The sequence below is a fragment of the Bombus pyrosoma genome, linkage group LG1, assembly GCF_014825855.1.
Source record: "Bombus pyrosoma isolate SC7728 linkage group LG1, ASM1482585v1, whole genome shotgun sequence".
Taxonomy (NCBI): domain Eukaryota; kingdom Metazoa; phylum Arthropoda; class Insecta; order Hymenoptera; family Apidae; genus Bombus; species Bombus pyrosoma.
In genome coordinates this window covers 9,284,293-9,307,907 of record NC_057770.1, presented here as the reverse complement: position 1 = coordinate 9,307,907, position 23,615 = coordinate 9,284,293, and the positions used below count along the sequence as shown (strand labels likewise).

The 23,615-nt window shown below is 31.8% G+C and overlaps 2 protein-coding genes across 8 annotated transcripts in view; one reads left to right on the top strand and one right to left on the bottom strand.

Moving 5' to 3' along the window:
• LOC122568212 (segmentation protein cap'n'collar) overlaps nucleotides 1–23,615 on the top strand; it is a 111,266-nt gene that overhangs the window by 80,490 nt on the left and 7,161 nt on the right. For 6 of the 7 annotated variants that reach the window (XM_043727701.1, XM_043727683.1, XM_043727711.1 and 3 more), the window contains exons 6-7: nucleotides 4,356–4,590; nucleotides 5,317–5,541. In XM_043727701.1, coding sequence (XP_043583636.1) covers nucleotides 4,356–4,590; nucleotides 5,317–5,541 — 460 coding nt within the window. The remainder of the gene's footprint in view (nucleotides 1–4,355; nucleotides 4,591–5,316; nucleotides 5,542–23,615) is intronic. The other variant, XM_043727692.1, reaches the window with a different exon arrangement.
• LOC122568239 (ATP-dependent RNA helicase vasa) lies at nucleotides 6,110–9,835 on the bottom strand. The gene is made up of 4 exons (XM_043727765.1): nucleotides 9,377–9,835; nucleotides 8,636–8,677; nucleotides 6,729–8,564; nucleotides 6,110–6,601 (listed from the first exon to the last, which is right to left on the bottom strand). The coding sequence occupies exons 2-4, from the start codon at nucleotides 8,669–8,671 to the stop codon at nucleotides 6,515–6,517; spliced, it is 1,959 nt and encodes a 652-aa protein (XP_043583700.1). The 5' UTR covers nucleotides 8,672–8,677; nucleotides 9,377–9,835; the 3' UTR covers nucleotides 6,110–6,514.

Here is a 23,615-nt window from a genome sequence, read left to right as displayed (position 1 = left end):
TTTTACAAGGTGTTGTTCTCTTCTCTATTTTTTATCATTCTCGTAATTTCTCAATATATCGAAATTACAAGTTTTTCTCTTTTGTTGGTAAAAATTACATTATTTTACAAGTCGAGTTTCAAAACGTAGAAGCAAATTTAAAACCAAAAATGTGATTGATTGTGTTAACCACGTTGAAAGAGAATATCAAATTGAGAAGGAGCGTGGAAACGTGGAATATCGTGTGAATAAAAAGAGTACTTATTCGAAGGAGATTCAAATTAATTTTATTAATTATACTTAGTGAATTACAATACTGAATTCGAAACGCGAATATAAAAGTGAAAGATACAGATATTAATAGGCTGCTGTAAAAAAACGTATTTATTTTAAAACAATGCAATGCTCTGTTAACCATATAGAATTAGAATATTATCGAATTTTATGTAATAAAGCTTGTAGGTGTATATAAGATTGATTTTTAGTAAATCGATAACAAACGAATTTAACGCGTTCGTACGTAACGAACGTAAACAATTTTGAATAAGTAAAACGAAACGACGAATATGAGAGACAAAATATTTTTTTATAGGCTGTAAAGTGCGAGGGATTGAATCGCTATCCCTCAATATTTTGATTCACAACTTTCGTGACAGAAACGAACTTTACTGGCAGTCACGTACGAAAACATGAACGATGTGGCACGGTAAAAAAGTAGGTAAGCGATCAAGGATCGAAGGGACGCGGACGTTAGGGTAAACGATGCTGGCAGGTATCAAATACCTGCTTGATCGCTGTCGTGCCTTTCAATTTGAATCAATTGCATTAACAGCAATGCACAGAAGTACGTGAGATTATGAAGCGAGGTTACGAATAAATCAAACTCGATTCTCTTTCGCCTACGTAAACGAAATTTTCGATAACATTGATAAAAGAAACAAAAAAAGAAAAAACATTATACAACTTTAACGAGCAACTTGAACGAAATATTTCAAAAAGAAAGAGATCAAAAAGGGCTTCAGCTTTCGATTGATAAATTGAGATATCTTTATTATTAAAATATTCGTTACGTTATTGAAATATCGTTGTCCCGAATATCTTGAAAGATGGTTAAGTAATCGGCATACGAACGTGTTATATTTTCGACTGTGCAAGATTATACATTTTGCGAATAAATACGATCATTTTCTTATTCAATTAGTTCGCAGAAAGGATTAAAAGCGTAAAGATAGAAATTTATGAAAAATAGAGGAAAAAGAGAGAGGAATAGAAAACAGATTTAAGAAGACGAAGGAAGGAGGAAGAGAGAGCTCGGAAGAAACTAGCGAGTCCTCGACAGCGCGTTTCAAACATCTGTTCGCTCACAGATCTCTTTCCTCACAGTCTCGCAGATTCATATGGCTTGTGACGGAATCTCCTATACGCGAAGCAAGATCGTGCACCTCGCTTCTAGATATGCGTATGTACACGTATGGTACTTACGCGAATATATATAGTATAGTATATGTGTATTATGTTGATACATAAATCATGAGCAGCAGTAGTCTAGTGGAGAAACGCATACAATATTCGAAGATCATATTTGGCATTCGCATATATACATTCAAAAATTTAGCTCGATGTCGTGAAATTTTTGAAACATTCAAAGATCCACAGTTCGAAAATTACATTTAAGTAACAATAGTGTTTGGAAATTCTAATGTCTTCATTTATAGTCTGGGTAATTTATTCTCTGAACTAGAGTGCAAAGAAGTAACGTTTGGGTTCAACTTTTGCGTATTGTATATTCCATATACATTAAAAGGAGGAAAGGACACGAAAATCTTAGATATTTTGATATTTCCAGTAAAGTGCGAAGAAGTACGATATTAGTAATAGGATATTTGAAACGAATAAAAACATTTAAATATCCGCAGGGAAATGTTACAAAAAGATTGCCGATAGTCGATATTCTCACAGCTCAGCGAACACATTCTCATTTCCCCCCTAACATAAATGCCCGAAACAGTAACCGAAGAACGGGCAAATTTTTATTTCTGTTGCAACGGAAGAGCGGTGATCCAAAAATCAGAACCGTAACCGAACGTTACGGTAAACGCATGAAATAGATGATAAAATGATTTCCTGAAGGTGCAACAACCGCGCGGCGATAGAAATAGCACCGATCTCCGAAAACCGAGTGCCAGAAAGACCATGAGAAATTGTTTAAGCACGGTGAACTGGCCACTGGTGTGCGCGTGTCAAATTCTCAGCGGCGTTCTTGGAAACGGTATAAACGCGTGTAGAAGGTTCTCTTTTTTCATTTTTTTTTTTTTTTTTTCTTCATTCTCTCTCCCCGTAGCGGCTCAATCATGAGCGTTGCATCGAAACAGAACGAGCGTAAAGCTGCGGCCATTAGAAAACCCGCGCGCCTCCGTACAGGACAAATCGTCGCGGAACAAACGTCTCGTCCTACATTTCGCGGCCTACAGCCGACAGATGCGCTGACAAGCGAGAATCACCTTAAAGGCGTCGCGCTCGACAGATTGCACCGGCGACTGATTGATGCGGCCGAACAACAATCGCGCCGGATCCGCGCTACGCCAGCTTCCCTATTCATCTTCTTCTTGCGGCCCGATGCATTAGCGACAATACCAACGTGCATTAAGCGCCACTGGCCACTACTGTACTTACGCGCAACTCGCCGCGCCAAGCTCTTTCCTGCTGTTCCTGCCATGTCGTTCCGTTGCCCTGGCGAACTTCTCGCCGACGTTTTACTACACGTTCCTGTACCATTTTAACACTCGCTGTGTTACTTGAGATTTATGGAGCCAAGAGCAAGTCTTGTATTAATATTACGTGTGTTGTTAGGGGGAAGATAGCGGTGTTAATAACTCATAGATTCTTTCGACGAAACGTAAGAGAGGAAACGTATTAACGTGTTCATTGAATATATTTTTGATACGAGAAATATCGTGTTTCTACATGCGCTCGATGGTATCAGATTGGATAAGAGAGATAAATTAATTCTCGTTCAGTAGAGACTAGGTCGTTTTGTAAGCAACCAGCTTACATATGTCTTTTTATCTCTTGTGTTATAATGTTCATTGAAAAAACAAAAAATTTGAATTCTTCATACAGTGTATAATATTCTTGTATATTATACACATAGTATACAAATGTAAGGTCGCTTACTTTAAAGTTTGTACTCAAATATCTGAGCATTTCTTTAAAGAGATATGAAGATTATGAAATTTGAAGATATTTCATTGTATAATTCGTTCATTACACGGGCAATTCATTTATTGAATTATGATCGTATGGACTAGGAAATTGTTCTCCTGATCGTATCGAAATATCATTCTTTGAATAAAAATTTTTCTTGCTCGTAATTTCCATACTTGACGCATGGTTTGACATTTGATCATGATCGGTGTGCGTTCTTACGCAGCCGGAAAGATACATTTGACACGTGGTATACCAAAGTCATTAATATCTTGCCCGACCTTACGTGTGGCCAACACCTACGCGATCAGCAGGGTTTCTATCTTGCTAGAATCCGAACATCCAGCGATTTGAGATTTGACAGGTTCGATAGCCGCGGAATTTTGTAGACGTGACAGTGGATTGATACATGAATCAATGACAATACGATATAAAGAGAGCGTAATTCTTACGATATATAGATTTTATTTGATGTAAATGTAATTATTGAAATAAAATTGTTATTACAACAATTGTTTTCAACATCTTTGATTGCTTTTATATCGTAATAAAGACTTAAATATAGCAATTGGTTTCTGAGGAGCTATATTTTACTGGAAAATTTAAATCCTGAAATAACGAAGGAAATATTCGAAACATGTAAGATATTTGGAGAAAAAGTAAAATTTGATGTCCTTTTAAAACCGTATTTCCAACCCCCGTCCTCAAGATGGTCAATGTAACTTCTTCAGGTCATTTCCCATCCAGTCTCACATGCTTCAATCAAGTCCAGACATTCGCAATTTCAACGAGGTGGGAACACCCTGAAGACATAAATCAGTCGTGATATCTCAATGCCTAGGAATCTTCGGAGGTCAAACATTTCAAGATCTGTATTTTTGGTATTATTTTCGAGTAGCGCATCTGGTTTATACTCCATCTATTCTTTCTATTATTGCAGTAAACATGGGTGGTTCGCGTTGCATTGTTTGAAAATAGAAAATCCTTTTCGAAAATTGTATCTGTTTTTCTTTTTAGCGTGTACAATTTTTTGAAGAATAGTAAATTCCTTCCGAATAGAAAAATAAAACGTATATATATATATAGTATTTTTAACATTTGATACAATTATTAATGCTTGTTAGAATATATGAAGGTGGAAAATGTGCTAATTTGTAATTTGTATGCTTCAGGGTCGCATGCCATTCATGCGTGCAATGAGTATGGAACAACGGTGGCAAGATCTAGCATCTCTTTTATCGCTACCTGGTGCACCAGATCACTTTGCACATCCGGCACATCCTGGATACCCAGGGCACGGTATAAGCCACAGCCATTATGAAGCACAACGTAATGTATTGCTTCACAATGCTACTTTGGCCCCACCGGTGGGTGATCTTAATGCGACGAGCCCGTATCACAATGTGGGTGAGTGATCTACATCAAACATTTTACTTTCATTACACAAAGATTTATACTTATATAAATTAAATCAAGTTCCTCGTGTCTCTTCTCTATAAGATGTACATATACAATGTGTGTATATATTTATATAATAAGAAAAATTAAATAAATGTCGTATTTTAAAATACATGCAAAAGTATTTACAAATCTATAGTTATCAAACGAAATAAATACGACAAATTATGGTCATACGTCAACTTATTAGGAAGTAACCACTTGTATTACATTTTTCTATACGATAATTTGTTGATCTTGAAGAAATGAGATAATATTTCGTCTTTTACAAAATCTTATTTTTCAGTTAAAGGGAGCCAAATCGATATAAATGGAAACATTTGTATTAAAAATGATTCATTGGTAGATTTCCTGAAATATTGTAAGATAAAATGCATCATTTTTATAAAAGACCTAATTCTCACATTTTTATTTGATCAATCTTTACATATAATTTTAAACAGACGCTATCTAAATGATGCTGGACGTTTTCCTAAATGTTATAGTATATTATTAGAAGTATTCAAGTTTTTAGAAAATGTCTAAAATGATATTCTCATATGTAGTACAAGTGTTAGAATTAACTAATAGTATTATTATATTGTTAATACTATCAATATAATAAAAAGGGCAGGATAGAAAAACAAATGTTAATAAGTACTTAATCTTTTGGAACTAAAATACTAATTGCCACAGGTGGGTCATCAAATCTGGGTTCGGCCGTAGCAACGTCAATGAATTTAACAAACAGTAGCGAACCGATGGGCGCAGAAAGTGGAGCAGCTTATAAATCCGAGCCGGCGGATATGATGTACTATCATACACCAACTTCCGATTCGATCAATCAAACCACCGATGGTTTTCTTTCATCTCTCCTTAATGACGAGGATTTACATCTGATGGATATGGCGATGAATGATGGTATGTACAAAATTTATTTTTTAAATTACTTATGAATTATATACGTACGTAATCATTTATATCGATTCCTTAACTCATTCACTACTGATTAAATTTTCATCCCCTATAATGCTATAAGCTAATATAAAAGTTTAATTATTTCTAAAACCTAATATATGTATAAAATATTTTTTTAATTTATAAAATTTCATAAAATGTAAATAAAATAATTTTTATAAAAAAATCTCTTTTAATATGTCGAAAAAATATCTCTTTTTATATAGACGTATACATTTATATGTTACATATGTATTTACGCGACCTAATATGAAAGTTTCTTTCCAATAATAGTAATAATAATAATTTCTAATTTGTTTTCTGTATATAAGTTAAGATTCCATATACATATATCGTAAAAATACATGTTAATTTGAAATCGAAATTTATGTAGTAGATATATTTTTGGTAAAAACGACTAAAAAGATATTCAAAATAAGGCATTTGGTCATTGCACTTTATTATAAAAAGAAACGTACAAAACACTTGATATAATATTTTGAGAGTAACATTTCATAAAAATAAACTATTGTTTCTAAGTGGTTATCATGAAGTTATTATTTGTTCTTAAAAACTAATATTTGTACGATCAATACAGTGTATTAAACTGTATCTAGGAATATACATCTTCTCGCAAATCATATTACATCAACGAAAAGTAGAATTGTATGATCTTATATGTAACTTATAATTCTAAAGAGGTACGTAATCCAGTCTGGTTCGTTTCAGTTAAACATCAGTCACGATTTGGTTAGATAAAAGACAAACTTACTATTACTTGTTAATCTTCTTTAACGAATAATATTAAACATGTTAAACTTTAATGAATAGAAAATTCTTTGTACCTCTGACTTATGGAATAAAGAAACAAAGTATACTACCTTGTTCCTAACAATAATACCAAAAAGTATGTAAACAAAAAAAAAAACAAACTTTTCTACCATGCTTCTTCTGGCTCGACTGTCATTTCTGGCTTCAGTGCTGTAGGTGAATAATAATACGTTCTTTCATATCCGCCTATATACTGTACAAAAAGAAATATACATTATTATTCATTTTTTAAATACTACTGCTGCATATTTATCATATAAAATATAAATTACATATACAATTATAGTATGATAATGGAGACATAATTAAAAGTTACACACCTCTCTAATGTCTGCACTTCCGTATCTGTTGCTTCTTCTTGGCACATACTGTTTGTTTGTGTTTGCATCTGTCAAACAATCTGGAACAGGCTGTTCTGCTTGTTTCAATATTTTAATAAGATCTTCACGTAGTGGTGCATCATCTTCAGGTTCAAAGAAGGAAGTCGCTCTTCCTCGGTTTCCTACACGACCGGTTCTTCCAATTCGATGAACATATTCGTCGATTCCCTTTGGTAAATCATAGTTTATAACATGTGCTACATTCTTTATATCTAAACCTCTAGCGGCAACAGCCGTAGCTACCAAAACAGACATCTTCCCACTTTTAAAATCAGCCAACGCTTCTTCTCTTTGTCTCTGTAATCTGTCGCCATGAATACTGGTAGTAGGATAATTACTTTCGGACAAGAATACTGCAATAAAGTCTGCCTTCTTCTTCATTTCAACAAACACCAAAGTACCTTGTAAAGTACCAGCATCGTATTCTCTTTGTAAAATTTCTTTAAGTAAGTCTTTCTTCTTACCCTTGGTAACTTCGTAAAAATTTTGTTCCACATCTACACAAGCTCCACCTATGGTACCAACTGCGACGAACAAATAATTGTTTAGAAATCTTTTTGCCAAATGCTGTACTTCGTCAGGAAAGGTGGCAGAAAACATTAATGTTTGCCTGGTATTCGACATGGTCTCATGATCTACAATCTTTTCAACATTAGGTAAAAATCCCATGTCTAACATACGATCAGCTTCATCCAATACAAGAAACTGTAGGGAAGAAAACTTAATTCTTCCTCTATCTACGAAATCCATTAATCTTCCAGGTGTTGCTACAAGTACATGACAACCTGCAGAAAGCTTTCCCCCTTGGTGAATAACAGATGTTCCACCATATGCAACTGCAGTCTTTAGATATGAATTGTATGAAAATTTAGCAATCTCCTGCCATATTTGCATAGTAAGTTCTCGAGTAGGTGATATGATAAGAGCTTGCGGTTCACAGAACGCCGAGGATAACTCTAGATCAGCATTTCTTTGTAATAACAAATGTATAATGGGAATTGCAAATGCAGCAGTTTTTCCTGAACCTGTTTGTGCACAAGCCATTAAATCTCGACCACTCATTATAATTGGAAGGGCATTCTTCTGTATTGGAGTAGGTTTTGTGTATCCTGATTTTTTTATATTTTGTACAACAATGGTTCTAAGGCCAATATTTTCAAAACTTTCTATTTGCGGAGGTGGATTCTCTCCAGTTACTTTAACACCAATAAAGTCATACCTATCAAAATTTATGCCCATTTCAACACCACTTTTGAATAAGGTTTTTTCATCACTGGGTAAATCTGGTGGAATGTACTGTTCTCTAGGTTTCTGTGGCATTTCTGCACAACTGCTTTGTACAACTGTTTTTTTTGATCTACCATCTTGGTCATTCTGATTACCAGCATTAGCATCATCTTCGTAATTATCATTTCTTTTGTAATCATTATTATCATTATCATTTCCATCCCTATTTTTAAATCCACCTCTTCCTCGACCAACCCTTCCTCCCTTTCCTCCTCCTTCTCCTTTGCCTCTGCCTTTCCCTCTGCCTCTGCCTCTACCTCTTCCTTCTCCGCCTTTTCCTCCTCCTTCCTTGTCTTTTTCCACTTTAGTGGTTACTTTGTAATCATTATCATCAGTATCAGATTGCCAAAATTTGCCATCATTAGATTGCTCATTCTTTATATTTTCTACATCTTTAGAATCCCACATATTATTGTTGATACTGTTACTATTGTTGTTCTGCGGTATAAAGCCTCGTCCTTTACCATAACTACGCCCACTATTGTCACACTAATATAAAAAATGACAACAATCATTTTTATTATCATAAACTGTTCTAATATTGAAACTCTAATACTTACAGAAGTTTGAGGTTCTTCACACCATTCATAATTCATTGTATCCTATAACAAAATTTTCATTTTACAATAAGAATAGAAAAAAGTCTACACAATAAACAACAATAATCTAATTTAAAAGACAATAATTGAAAGATAATATTTCAATTTGAAATAGAATACTTTGAAAATCTTATAAACAAAATTTAATAAAAATATTCTAAATAATAAATATAGTTCATATACATACATATATTTAGAAAATTACAATTGATATTTATTATACTACTTACTTTTATTCCAAAACATTTCAAAATACTTTCTGTTAAAGCCGGTTTACGAGGGCATCAGTTCAAATTAGTAATTCGTGAAAATAGAGATCGATACAAACCGTAAGCTACACCAATCATGTACACAGAACTCCAAAAAAATGTTAGAAAACAAAACAGACCGTTTTTTTTCTTTGACTTAATGATCTCCCTTTGTACTATGGCTTTATTTGTATGCGTTGAAATGCAAAACATATATTTGTAGAATTATTAATTATACACTAATTATAATATTGATCTCTATTTCACTTCATCTCTACTTCATCTGTTTTATTTAAGCACATATAAATGACAATCAATACTAATTAAATATCTTGTTTTCTAGCGCGTAGTAAATACGATACGCGCATATCGGTGAAAGAAAACGTGATTACCGGCAAACATGGCTGATCACTATTAACTATGAACAAAGCTAATTTAGTTTAACGATACTTACGTTTTGATTGTTGATAGAAGAATAGAAGCGAAAATTTTAATTAAGCTTGCAATTAAGAGAGTCGTACGTCGTACAGATCAATATAACAGATCGTTTTCCTTCTGAACTGCCGAAAGACGAATGAGATCACCCAACCGTAAGAGTAGAAATGCTGACAGTATTCGACTGTTGCCAGTACGAACAAAGAGCTGACAGAGCAGCCAACTTAAAGGAAACCGATTCTCGGGAATAAACCATCGAGTTTTGAAGCAGTGCGCATGCGCTATCCACACTGCATTTAACTTGCTCAACATCGTAGTAAGGCATTAACGAACCTATACCTTTCTCAGATTTACACATATCCACTTCAAATACAAATAATAAATTATTAAAATAATAATTTGTTGAAAATGTTATATTTTTATTAGAAATATATTAGGAGAATAATTTATGAATGAAAAATTTAACGTAAACAGTTTCTTAAACAAAGGTAACATAATTTTCGTACAAATAAATGATACGATACTTTATAATAATTTTGGAAATCTAAAATGATCTTAATATTTGTATGGTGTTGTTTATAGTTGTCAGTAAACATCTTTGGTTTTCATAAAATTATTTCAAAGTTGTATTTTAGTAGTATTTACTTCTTTATTTCCTGAGTTATTTTATAATGTATGTTAAGTATTTACATACTTGATGATATTCTAGTACCAAAATTGTATTACTTATTACTACAGCAAAGATAAAAAGTATATTATTTATTGTAGAATCTTTTAAGTCGGTTGAAGGGAAATATCTGTCTAAAAATCAGTTACTTACATTTAGAAACCATACGAAAACAACTGCTAGAGTCGCTTTAGATAAAAGGCCAATAATATTCAAGGTCAAGTTTTCTTTGTATACAATGTGGTTGCAATTTCCTGTCGATTAACTTTTATATAGATATCTTCAGAGAATGTTAAGTTTACAATAGCCGCAAATGATTATAGCATCATAATTATAAATGTTTATATACCAAATCATTTCTTTCACTCAAATTTCAATATATATATCCTTTATATAACATTAACATTGCGCACATTCTAGAATAATTTCTATCTTATTTAACAATTTCTATCAACTTGATTCCTATGTCTATATGATAATAAAACAAATTATTTAAAACGAAACATACATAAAAATATTACATATACATTAAAAGATAAAGAAAAGCATTTCTAGAAATATCGATATCTATATATATAGTACATTCTCAGTGCCAGTTGATAATATTTTTTTTGTCATCTAATAAAACTTTAAATAATAAATAAAAATTGTATATTATCACTAAATAGCTGCTATTTTACTATTTGTTCAAACTTCTATTGATCTTATTTTCGTAATTTTTATATGATATCATAAAAATAATCATTTAATGAATGCTACCTTTCTAGTTTGCTGTGATGATTGTGCAAATTTATTGTTAGTTAAATCATTACCATTACATTTTTATTTATACTTAGCAATATATAAGTTGAACTTTGATTCTTATATAACACTTTCATGTAACAATGTTACTTCTTAGTAAACATTTTCAGAAATACTGTACTTTAACGTTTACAAATATACAAGCTTAAAGATAATATCACAACATAATAGATAAGATCGCAACACCTTTCTAATAGAATTTTGCCTTTTTCATATCATTTCAGGGAAGGAATATCTATATACTTGAGAAAGCAAACAAATGTATAATGATTTTTAACATTAATAATGTTATAAATTGATTATTAGAATAAATCAAATAATAAAAGAAATAAAATAAAAATAGTTTTTTTTAACGCATTTTAATAATATTAAAATTCATAACTTTTCATGAGCAATTATGAATTAATCGTCTAAAATAATTTTTTACAATTTCATCGGCGAGAGAATTCCTTGCTAAACTCTTATTTATGTTTTAGATGGATGTTCTCTTTTCATTCTTAATCATTAACAATGTGTAACGTATATCTTTACTGTAAAGACAGTTAGACTCATATGCATAAATAAAATAATTAAAGGTAGTAATATATATGCACTACGCTTATTATATAAGCATTAAATTATGAAAATTCAATTAGAAAGTAAAATAACAAATTATTTCATTTATTTACTTGTAAATAAAATAACGAAATTCATTGATCATTTTAGTATTTTAATATGATATATTAGTATTCACTAGATCAGTATTGACTATTATTTAAAATTTCAACACACAGCGCGAAACATCAAAAATAGATGTCTTATTTTAAACCTCTGAAGGTTGGTGTCTAAAGAATAATTTTTCTCTTTTTCAATGCTACAAAATATCTTATGTGAAATATACATTCTATTTTAACTTGTTAAATCTTACATTTATGTTAAATTATCGAATCTTAAACGTCTTTTAAATTTTAGTTGCATTACTAATTAAAGAAATACAATTTCAGTAAAAAGTTTTACTTTCTAACTAATATAACGAGTACATGCTTTGCTCTGAACACTTTAAGTATCTTTTGCATATCATATATAGCCTATACAATTTTACATCTTCGAATTTCTTATAAATGTAAAAATAGCGTCAGTCTGCTAATTACATTGTAGCAAGATCGAGAGCATCTTGGAAATTGACGTCATTGATACAGCAAAACCGCGATCGCATTTCTGTTATGAATCTGCTTGTCTCGGATCATGCAATTCATCATAACGATGCATACACGTTAATCCGTACAGCAAGATAAAAGCGCTAAACGCGGCGCACATGTATCAATGACAATGAATAAGGCAAAGGAATGTGTGAAAGAGAAAAAGTATAGCAGATGTACCATAGTAGCAGCTGTAGGGCTAGTTTTCAGTACGTACAACTATAGTATCTATTGTGGTTTTCAAACATTCGGTTTATTGAACGAAACATCAGGATACAATGATTCTTATTAAATAATATTTGGATACCACAGTGTTTAAGGGATTATTGCTTTATTTATTTATTTATTTATTTATTTATTTATTTATGACAACGTTAGAATCGTTTGTTTTTTAATATATTACAATACTTACTCCAGTTGGTAAAAGCGTACACCTTATTTCTTTAATGCGAACAGTTTTTAGTATAATAAGCGATGAACTGAATACTGGCGAAGCTTAGCACAAATTGCAACTTTACTTCTAATGTATTTCGATCAGGATAATTACGCATTTCAGTAAGATTACGCACTAGAAAAGATGTTTGAAGATAAGATTATTAAAAAAGGTATAAATGATTCAAAAAGAAAGTCGAAGTGGATGAAAAAAGAGGAAACACTTTTGTTCTAATAATAGTAATATATATCTATGTACATTGATATAAGAACAAAAGATCTATTAATTTCTATTATGTCACCTGTTTTCTATAACTATCTGCTAATCCATTTAAGAATCGAATTCTTATTTAGCTTTCGAAAGAAATTACTCTTTATCAATTATCTACAATAGAAACGCATTTCTCGGATGATTTTTTGAACATTAATATTTAAGATCAGTTTTTCTGAAAACAAATACATTTATCCTTTAGTTAATTAATGAAATATTAGAGTACGATATTGCCTATGTGTAACTATATAAACTGGATGAAATTTAACTAAATTAGATTAAATAAAGAAATACTTGTAATCGTAAAAGCTTTGATATTTTTTTGATTATGTATTAAAGATGTATGAAATATTATGAAGAAAGAGAAGGCATTAAGATTCGTAATAATTAGAAATGAAAATTAGAAATAATTATTATAAACGGCAACAAGTACATAAACGATAGTAAATACAATAACTCGTATGGGGTTTTTAATATATGTATTCTTTTCAAATCAATTGTTCTTTGTAACAACGAAGTAACCATCCTTATACCCAAATGGCACACAGTTGACTCACGTGTTCTTTGCGTCCTTGAATAGTAGTAAAATAAACTTCGAAACCGTTTGCCTACCTTTTTGAAGTGCGTAAAGAACGTAAATGCAATAGTATTGTAAACTTCCAATTCTTCATCGGACCAGACGTAGAAAAGTGTGTTCAGTGTTGAGATTTGCTGTGAAACATTCTTAGAAAAGTTTACATAAAAGCTAGAAATAGATACCTCATTGTAACAAATATAATAGAGAATTAGTAATTAAAGGAAAAATCAACGAAATTATTAATTTACAAACTTCCCTAAAAATAGTTCGTGACAATAAATCACATCACTGAATATTAATTATCTATGATACATATAACGTTTATATCACTTAAATTCGTATGCTTTTAACGAATACTCACATTTAATCAAAACTCTTTCGAATCGTTTCCAAATTATTTATTGCATAAATTTGTTAAAATGCAACGAAAGCGTAGCAAAGATTTTAAGACAAAAGTTAAAAGACGTTCATCTTTTCTTATTAGTTCCATAAGTAAAATAAGCCTTAATAACTAAATGTGAAATCGTTTATGCATGAATGAATAAAAGCCTATTAATTGACTCGATTTAGTAACAAAAACAACGATACTGATGCGATAGTGATAAATATTCATATCTTGATGAATCAGCAACTTTTTATATAGTGCTAATATATATACGCTCGATATATTATACAACATTTTTTTATAATAATATACATAATATATGGAGGAAAAGTTTCTACATATACATGAGTTGAAATATTTTCGTGAACCACTACACGTGATACGTGATAGTACCATTGAAAAGGATATACGAGACATATGGTCATGTTTAAAATAAACAAATGATATATCCCGATGAAATCTTTCTGTTTACATATTTCATGACTCTCTGGAATAGGTCTTATCGCTTAAGGTGACTTAATGGTGAGGCCATGAGAATGTATTATGTATGCTGATCGTTCAGTTAGAAGTTAAAGAATCTAAAGATAAAAAGCTTGAGAAAAAGTGACAAACTAGTTCTTCTACTAGTTCTTCTAGTTCGATGCTTGTAGCAATTTTATCATTTCGTATTAGCGTATTATCGTTGTACTCTATTAAACGTAGTAATTTTTGAGTTGAAATACATCTTGTCAAGAATGAACAGATAATCGGATACATACTGTGTACGTAATACTATATGTAAAGATATTTTTGAACAGTATACGGTAAAACGCATTTACTTCGAAGAAAGAAAAATATCGGAACGAGTCGAAAATATTCATACTATCGTACACATTCAGCCACCCATTAAGGATAATTATGACGCGCGTTACGTAAGCATTCGGGCGAAAATGCAAACAGAAACGGTATTGTAGACGTATTAATGCATTGTACGCATACGGTATATGTACGAATGTTTACTCGAAACGTGATTTGCATGATTCGCCAGAACGATGAGTAACGGAAGAAGAAGGGGATAGAGCGATTACTGCCGCGGTAGAGCACGACAATCCTCTTCTGCTATCCATGGCTTAAAGCTAGGACTCGAACGAGTTTCGCGGACACGTACGCCTGGCTATTGCCACATGTGCATACGGGAACGCGGCTGTATTCGCATATGTGTGTCACAAGCCGGCAAGTGACTCATTCCCTTCTTTTGCCATTGCATCTCGTCAGCCGATCGTAATAATAGAACGAAATTGATTCACTCGCCTCACCGGTGATTCGTTTCGTAGCCAGATACTTACCCCGCAGATAGAATAAAGATATCGTTTATCTGCTATTTCTAGTACTTCTTTTATTATAAAACGATATACGATCGCTTGAGCGAGATACTTTGAGCACGATAGAGAAACAATGGGGGCAGTTTAATAAAATTCAATTTGCTTTGACGCTTGAAGCAATTAGAACGAGTTTCGGTTTATTGGGTTATTGGACTGTTCGAATTGTTTTAATAAATATGGCTTGTTTAGAGCATTCAAATAATGAAGATGTAAATATAAATATAAGCAATTGTATTTTGTTAATATAGTAATTAACTAAATGATAAACGTATCTGATAACGATCTTGCCAAAGCTGGTCTTAGATTTTATTGCTTAGGGATGCTTCCTTATAGAAGCATCGAAAGAAATGTATTTCTATTATTAATAATGAAACAAATTTTCTTTCAACAGGAATTATGATTCCAAAAAAGAAAAAAAAAAAAGAAAAAATAGATACGAATTAAGCATAGCAAATTGTAAACATGTTCTTTCTGTATAATAATTTTCTGATTACCCCAGAAACGCCATATTATACATTACATCTATCTTTGATTAATTATCTGATTAAAGTGCTCTAGAATATTAATATCTATAAATGACACGCACTTATGCAAATGTTAAATTTGTAATCACGCGAATTGAATATCAAATAAAGTCACGGTTCCGTTACATGATTCAGTAAAATTTATTTTTATCTATTGTAACAGCCAGTTGCTCAAGATAGAATGAAATCTCAGTAATGCGTAGCAATTTAACATTGTAAATAAATAAATAACTATATAGTATTACATGCTCATAATTCGCATTCTTTAATTTTCGTGAAACTGTGTATTTCGACAGCGAGAAGAATTTACCTGCTAATTTAAAATTTGCTCTCATAAATAGTTTTTGTATTCATTGATGTAATAAATCTTACAATAGAAGGTCTGTGGTGTGTGCAATCTGTTTGTCGTTGCTGTTCTTGCTACAACTTACGGGAGATTGCAATTCAGGAGAATTGTTCAGTTTCATAGCCGCATTAGTACGATATTATTCTTAACGTATATTGATCGATTTGTAACATCGAAATAACTTTTAATTTGTGCTTAAATATACTACACATTAACAATTGTAAATATTAATAGTTGCTATTAATATTGTAGATATTAATAGTAACTTAATTATAATTATAATTGAAATAATCATCTTTCGATCTCAATAGAACATTAATTTTTCGGAATTATTTTCTTTTTTGCAACTTCTACGTGGATACATATTTTGAGTAATTCTAATAAAAGAAGATTGAAACTCAGTATAATAATATAGCATATATGGAATTTGGCAAAAAGTGTGTCAAGTACTGTTAAAAAATATTTGAGACGTCAAGATCTTTGTTGAAAGACGTTTGTCATGAATTGGTAAAGAAGTTCTTAATTGTAGAATATGAAACTATAATGTCCCGCGTGACATCATACCAGTCCCAATTCTCAGAGATCTTTGTTTACTCAGAACAACTCATTTATGCAGCGGTTGTCAAATTTATGCTAAGTTAGAAATTATATGTATCAAGAAGTATATATCAAGTATTACAAATGTAAAATTAACTTGTTTGTAATAATTCATATCAGTCTGCAACAGATATATGGTTAAATATTCTTCTACTAAATTTATTATTAAATTTAATAGAAAACGACGTAGAGATGTTTTTATAAACTCAGTCAATATGAATGAATGATAAAAATTAGTATGTTTATGCGTTAGTGATCTTTTGCAAAGAATAATTATACTTTAGGATAATCTTTTTCGGAAAATTTATAGGTCATTTATAAATAACGAAAAGAATTATTTTGGATGGAACTATAAACATTATTTAATCAGGAAGGAGAAATCTAATTTTTCCAATCATTTAATAGAGAATAAATTCTTCGTTAACATTTTTTAATACTACTATACTTGACTATATTATCTATGTTTAACTATTTCAACTAACTGTAATGTAAATGGCTTTTATATAACAAACAACTGACTTCAAAGCAAATGACTTTTATATAAAAATTGAACGTCGTTAATTTTTTCATTATCTTCATCGTGAATTTCAATAAATAGTGAAAAATCCTTAAAAATCATGCGACGAAAATAATTTTATATTTTGTGCTTGCAAGACAATCAGAAACCATATTTTTCTTGAACGCTTTAATCTTTTGTCTTATTTTATCGTTAATTTTATTAAGAAGATATCGCACAAAGGTAATGATATTTAATGTTTATAATCTTCATTAGATAATATATGTGGACTAGACAATTGTGAACAAAAGCAAACATAATTCTAATCATGGATTTACATCGCAAAAACTTGAATAGCATAAATACATATATATGTATATACGCATGTATTCTTATATTAGAAAGTTAAGTATTGCCCAGTTAATGATCCAGTATTAAGATAGATCTTAATACAATGGTAAAAAATACGATTAAAAAAATACAATTGTTAAAAATACCGGATGTCCGATTGATAAATTTTAATGTTCATTTAATACTATAAGCTAGAAAAATTTACCGAATGTCCAGCTGGACAAATTGTAAAGTATAAATTAAAAAAAAAAGTTTAATACTATATTGAATTCATTTGCACAATTATTGTAGTTCCACGAGATTTAACTGTTTCATTAGTTGACTTCATCAAAAGAACAAAGTACTCTACTTGCTATGTAAATATTTCACGTCTTACTTACATGATCTCTTTTTATGTTTAAATAAAAAATTGCACTGTAGTTAGGTTATTCTATTATATAATATAATAACGTTCGAGATACTAACATTTACCTTGCAAATTTCCTTTTCTTCTCGTTTTTTCCTTATCCTTCTTTTATTGGTTTCCTATGATACGTACTGGTATGATATTCATTTACGACTACAAAGAATGCTCGTACCAATAATATATATATATATATATATTAATAAAGTATTTGAATCATAGTTGTTTGATTAATTTATTTAAAATCACTAATACAATTTTGAATGGAAATACGATTAAGAGTTTTATGACGATATCAACAGTATCAATCGGTATTTACTATATCATCGCTGACTAAAATCTTATCTTTAATCATGATTTTACGCGTTCCAGTTGATAACCAAACTGCAACTTTATACATATCGTTTATTCGATCGGCAATTGGATCGACGACACATGGACAGAAGAATACATTTCTAGTAATTATACCGTATTACTGATATTACAAGTGTTTTTAAACATCGAGTTAAACGTCTTTAAATTCTATCAAAGAGAAATTACTATGAAATCGTCTACGTGCAAAACATTTTTTTCGCAATCAAAAATATGTACGTTTTTACACTACTATTTCTGTTATATGTTCGGAAAGCTTAATATCTTTGTCTCTTTTTTTAGAAGTGTTCCTTTCGTTATAAATATTCATTATTATATGAAATCTTTGTATTTTCTATTTCGCAAATTTGAACGCTTAATATAACCATAAATGTTCGTTTCAGTATGTGTTTCGCGGGATATTTTGAAATTTCATTAGCGTCGCAATGAAATGCGAGGTATCGTGTTTATATCGGTGAAGTTTGAAAAAAGAATTAGAAAGTGTACATGGAAATTAGAAGATAGTTATTGCAAACATATTTCACAGGAGCCATCAAAGTATTTGATCAGTAAATTATCCATTTTACATTAATAAGCTTCCTTGTATTTAGTGAAAACACCTTTTCCACTAATTACAATCGTTACAAAAATACCATTGTACACCGTATGAAAGAGCCGCTTTTATTTAAATATAACACATATAAAGTACAATTAACGCAGCTCCTAATCGTCTTGCATAAAATGCACTAATTTTGTAGTATTTTGTTTTATTAAAACCGGCTCTATTTTTCTTTATTAAAACTAACTTTTAATTTCCGCCTTAGATCAACCTTACCAACATAAGCGTAATAGCCATGTGTTATTGCAGCATTAATAACGTTTCAAAAAGTTTTTTTTTTATGTAATATGGTCATAAAAATTTTTCTGCGATAACGCATTCATCAAATACTTCCATGATTCATCATACGTGCTTGTTAAAAAATCATTTATTATTTGATATAATCGTAATTACTATAAAATTAATAACTCCGGCGTAAGGAACAATTTCAGTGATTCTTAACGAGAAGATACAGCTTGATTTAAATGATCCTTCGAGAGTGTATCTGTTCATTCTACATAGTACGATTTATTGTGCAGTTACATGTGATAACGTTCTGGCCATTTCTTCAAGCCTATCTCTCTCTCTCTCTCTCTCTCTCTCTCTTTCTCTCTTTCTCTCTCTCTCTCTTTTCCTGCGTTTTATTTTAAATTACAAATATCGTCGTCAATGGTAGGTCGTCGATTCGACGTTATTATGTTGATATCGCGAATGGTTATCGGCTGGAGGACAAACTGCTATAAAACGTTGTGAAGCGTTGTCGTTCTAATTTCGTAATATTGTTTTCTTTACACATTCCACATGACATACTCGGCTAACTAGCATACGGCTATTGAATTCAGCTCGATATTTACGATAACAAGCGTTGGCTATTTGCTTTTTGAGCTTGTCACGTGTCACGTGTCTTACACAGGTGTGTCGTCTTTTGCTTCTCTGTCTTACAGTCACGCTTCTATTTGCACGCATAAATTTGCGCCTGTATCGTGATTAATTAACACTTGAACGTCGATGATGTGTTTTGCAACTTTTGCCAAACGTGCGCCGTTCCCTCTCCGTACATTAAACTATCGTTTTAAATTATTTTCAGTGATCGCGCGTACTCATCGTCTTCTGTGCACTCGCATTTCATGCGTTTATCCTCGGAAAAAACGTGTCACCTACGGATTGAAATATCGATAATCGTAACGAGATCTCAGGAAAACTATGTAATAAGTTTCGTTTGACGTAAACATAGCATTAAGAACAAAAACATTGCAGCGTCACCCAAAATCAAGTCGGAAACCACCGCTATTAATAGTTACGTGCGCGACTGCATGTGCTTTATTATCACTTGGCGAGGTTTGCGAACAGATATCGCATCCATATTTGAGATGCTTAGTCACGCGACCTCGGTTATTCGAAAGGCTTCTCCTCTATTTAGTTCGCTACAGATGAATTTTGAGAGTACAGGTCTGTGCAAAGTGCATCTCGTAACAGCGAAGGAAGAATGTTTCTCGTAGGTAATGAACTTTCTTAAAAAACGATTTCTAAACGATTCCCCTGAAACGTTATCGTTCGTACGATAAGATAGTTGATATCTTGATAGACTATTTAGATATTAAGGGGAATACACACAGACACACACACACACACACACATATATATATATATATATTTACTTGAAAAAAAATTGTCGTGTCATGCCTGGAACCTGGCAACATAAATTATTACGAGCGCTCTTTATTATCATATTATCCGGTTATAAAAATATTTTGCATCCTTGCTTCATGAGACAGCAATTTGGTGATCGCCATTTATCCTTGACAATTTTAAGATGACGCAGATGGCTACGAATGGATGTTACAGCAGCTAGATGTAAACGATAAAACGTAAAATTGTCGCATGTGCTGTTTTAATGTCGTATAGTTAGGCTGTAGGAAGCGTAAATGTGTCCCGTTTTAATTAGATTCGACGAGCCTATTCTTTCTTTCCAGCGTAATAACACCTGGTATAAAAAGAAAGAACGCTTTCTGTGTTTTTAACGTCCGTGTAAAACAGCAGGATATGCAAAACAAAAGGGATAATTACGTACACGCGGCAGATAAGTTTGCAAAACTACACCCACGAACAGCGGTGAAAGTACGAATGACTGTCGGCTGCATACTTATGTAGTTACGTTTCCTTACACTGTTATATCGCGTGATTACGATAGACGAACATTTGCACTATATGTGGGCAAGACGCACGTTAATTGCGCTGATTGATGACCATTTCCATGGAATTGCGGAAAATTTTATTGAAATAAACCGTATAAATCGATGGTGTCACATTAAATGTTAAATCCAAATTCTTTGAATTTGTTTAATTTTGTTACTGACGTCGTTGGATTTTGATGTTGCAAATAGCTCAATTTGTTGTTTAATATATAAAATAAATATTAGTTGAAATGAATTACATAAGTAAGATCGTCCCAAATTAAAAGTTATATTTAAGTTCTTTCTTTGTTAACGTTATTACTGGTGTTACTTACTAACACGTTTCTTCTTTCTTCAATTTACGATTTGATATGCAAATCGCTATACTCGGAATACAATTCGTTCCGTTTATTTATCAAAATTAATGAGTAACCGTATGTCGTAAAATCGCGCCATTATATAGATACTGGAATTGCATTTGCGCATACGTCAATTAAGCAGCAATATTTACTGCAACTTCAATTTTTTGTGTTTCTTTTATGTTGCTGCTAATATCTCGAACACATTATCAGTAATACTATGTTTTCTCGTGCGCATTTAATTATGAAGAGAGAAGTGAAAGAGTGTCATTTTTACGAATAAAAAGAAACGTGACTTTTAGTCTGGAAAATTTTATATCACATGAGAAGATACAACCGCTTTCAAGACAGCCTATTATGTCATTGATAAAATTAGAAGTAACGTAGCAACATGAAAAGTTCATGCGTATGAGAAACAACTTTTTTATTTCTCCTAATTATGTTTATCGTTCTACTGAAATCAGCGTTTTATTAAATTTCATAACATATAGGACGTATCATTAATTTTCATCTTAAAACGTTGTTATTTGTTTATCAGCTTTGATTGCACTCGAGATTATATCCTACAGCAATATATCGTACGATATTCCCAATCAATTTCTCGGTCTTTCTCGGTTACATGTTATCTCACTCCATATAATAAAAATACAACGTTAATATCAATAAAAACTTGATTTATCAATTAAATTTGTATGCCATGCCTAGAAACGATTCTACTTGTTTTATTCAACAGAGAGTGGCACGTAACGTATCACAAGGAAGTTTTCCACTTTTTTAGAGTACAAGGGTTTATCAGAAAGGACTCTAAAGTCCAATCATAGCGAAGCGGTATAAACGATAAAATATGTTCAAGATCGCGCTAAAACGAACTTGTTTTTAGCAAGGTCAGTTCTCTACTATTTCTTTGATAACAATGGAACATGAAAAAGAGAAAAGTGAGATATTTGTAATTAAATTGTTCTTTCGTGAACTCTTGATACTATGCTACTGATACGCACGAGAGGAAATGCAACTGTTTCTCCTTACAAATATATCTTGCCATGTACGATATAAATATATTATATAGATACGTGTGTTATACGGAATATATTGAAATTTTATCCGTACTGAATGAAACTCGACTATCATAGTAGTATTGGTAAACTCTGAAACAAATCTGAAAATGTACACAAAAGCTACAGCATATTTAGTGAAAGTATATGTTCCACAGAGACGAGCAAAGCATCTAAACAGTCAAATTATTTATTATATTAATAAGCTTCGATGGCCTCAGCAAGACCATTTTTATCGCTTGCTATTATATGGTTAAGATTGTTGTTCGTATGGTGTACTAATTTTTTATTCACAGTAAATGTCTTGTAGCATCCGTGTACATTTTCAGATCGGTTCCTTAAACCAATACGATCCTGACAGTACCGGTGAAACTTCAAAATGTTTCATATATTATAATGAATACATAAAAAGTTTCTAAGGTAAATAACGAAATACTTCCATGATAGTAACGTGAAAATGTAGTAAAACTATCGGTTTGTTTTTATGATAAGTAAATAGATTACAATAGTGTTATATACATGACAATTGCTATCGTTCCTTGACATAGTATTTTTAAAACGTGTAGCTAGATGACTTAACAGATTAACATGAAATACGCTAAGTTACTGATCGATGAACGAATTGTCCAAGGGTACGCAGAGTTGACTATATGACGAATCGGTGGACACGCGACGTAGTCGTACGACGTCGCTCCCACCGTCGTCGGTGTCCGTCCAATGCCGAAGTGAAAAGTGACGCTAGTCACCAGCCTCTTGAAGTGAGTGGTGACGCCCCGCGCCGGGTCAGCCTCTCGGCTACGCGCCACCAACTAAAATACTGTAGTTATGTTTACGCTGCGTTCGCGATCGAATGCCTATCTAACATATCTCGTGATGTCGCGGTAATCGTACGAGTCTAGACGGGCATAATGTGTTCTCCGAGGAGAAATCATTGGCCATGATAGATTCCCGTCTGTGTGCATCTCATCAACGATGAACTATGATTCCCTGAATCTGTAATAAATTGTTTTTTACTGACCCATATCAAATTTTGTATAATCATGCGGTTGTGTGACAGTTTGTGACTCATTAAATGTTCGGTTATTTTAATTCATTAAAATGTGTCGATATAGTGAACAATATCGAATTGGATATTGTTGAACGACAAAAGTGATTATCGATTGAAACATAGTGAATCGTATCGACGAACAAACGGATTCTTAATCGCAAGAATCTAAACTTGAGTTGATAACTGTATCTTTGTCCTTAGCACCGAGCCATTGTTGAATTGCGTGTAAAGAAAGGGGGACACAGTGTAGATATATTTGTGTTTATCTCGGCGCGATTAATATGCAC

Bases quoted from the DNA above. Each gene is read 5' to 3' on its own strand.
- LOC122568239 (XM_043727765.1), bottom strand. From the start codon at position 8,671: ATGAATTATGAATGGTGTGAAGAACCTCAAACTTCT. The intron at 8,565-8,635 runs GTAAGTATTAGA...TTTTTATATTAG, and splicing joins GTGAAGAACCTCAAACTTCT to TGTGACAATAGTGGGCGTAG. The intron at 6,602-6,728 runs GTGTGTAACTTT...CTTTTTGTACAG, and splicing joins GAAGTGCAGACATTAGAGAG to TATATAGGCGGATATGAAAG.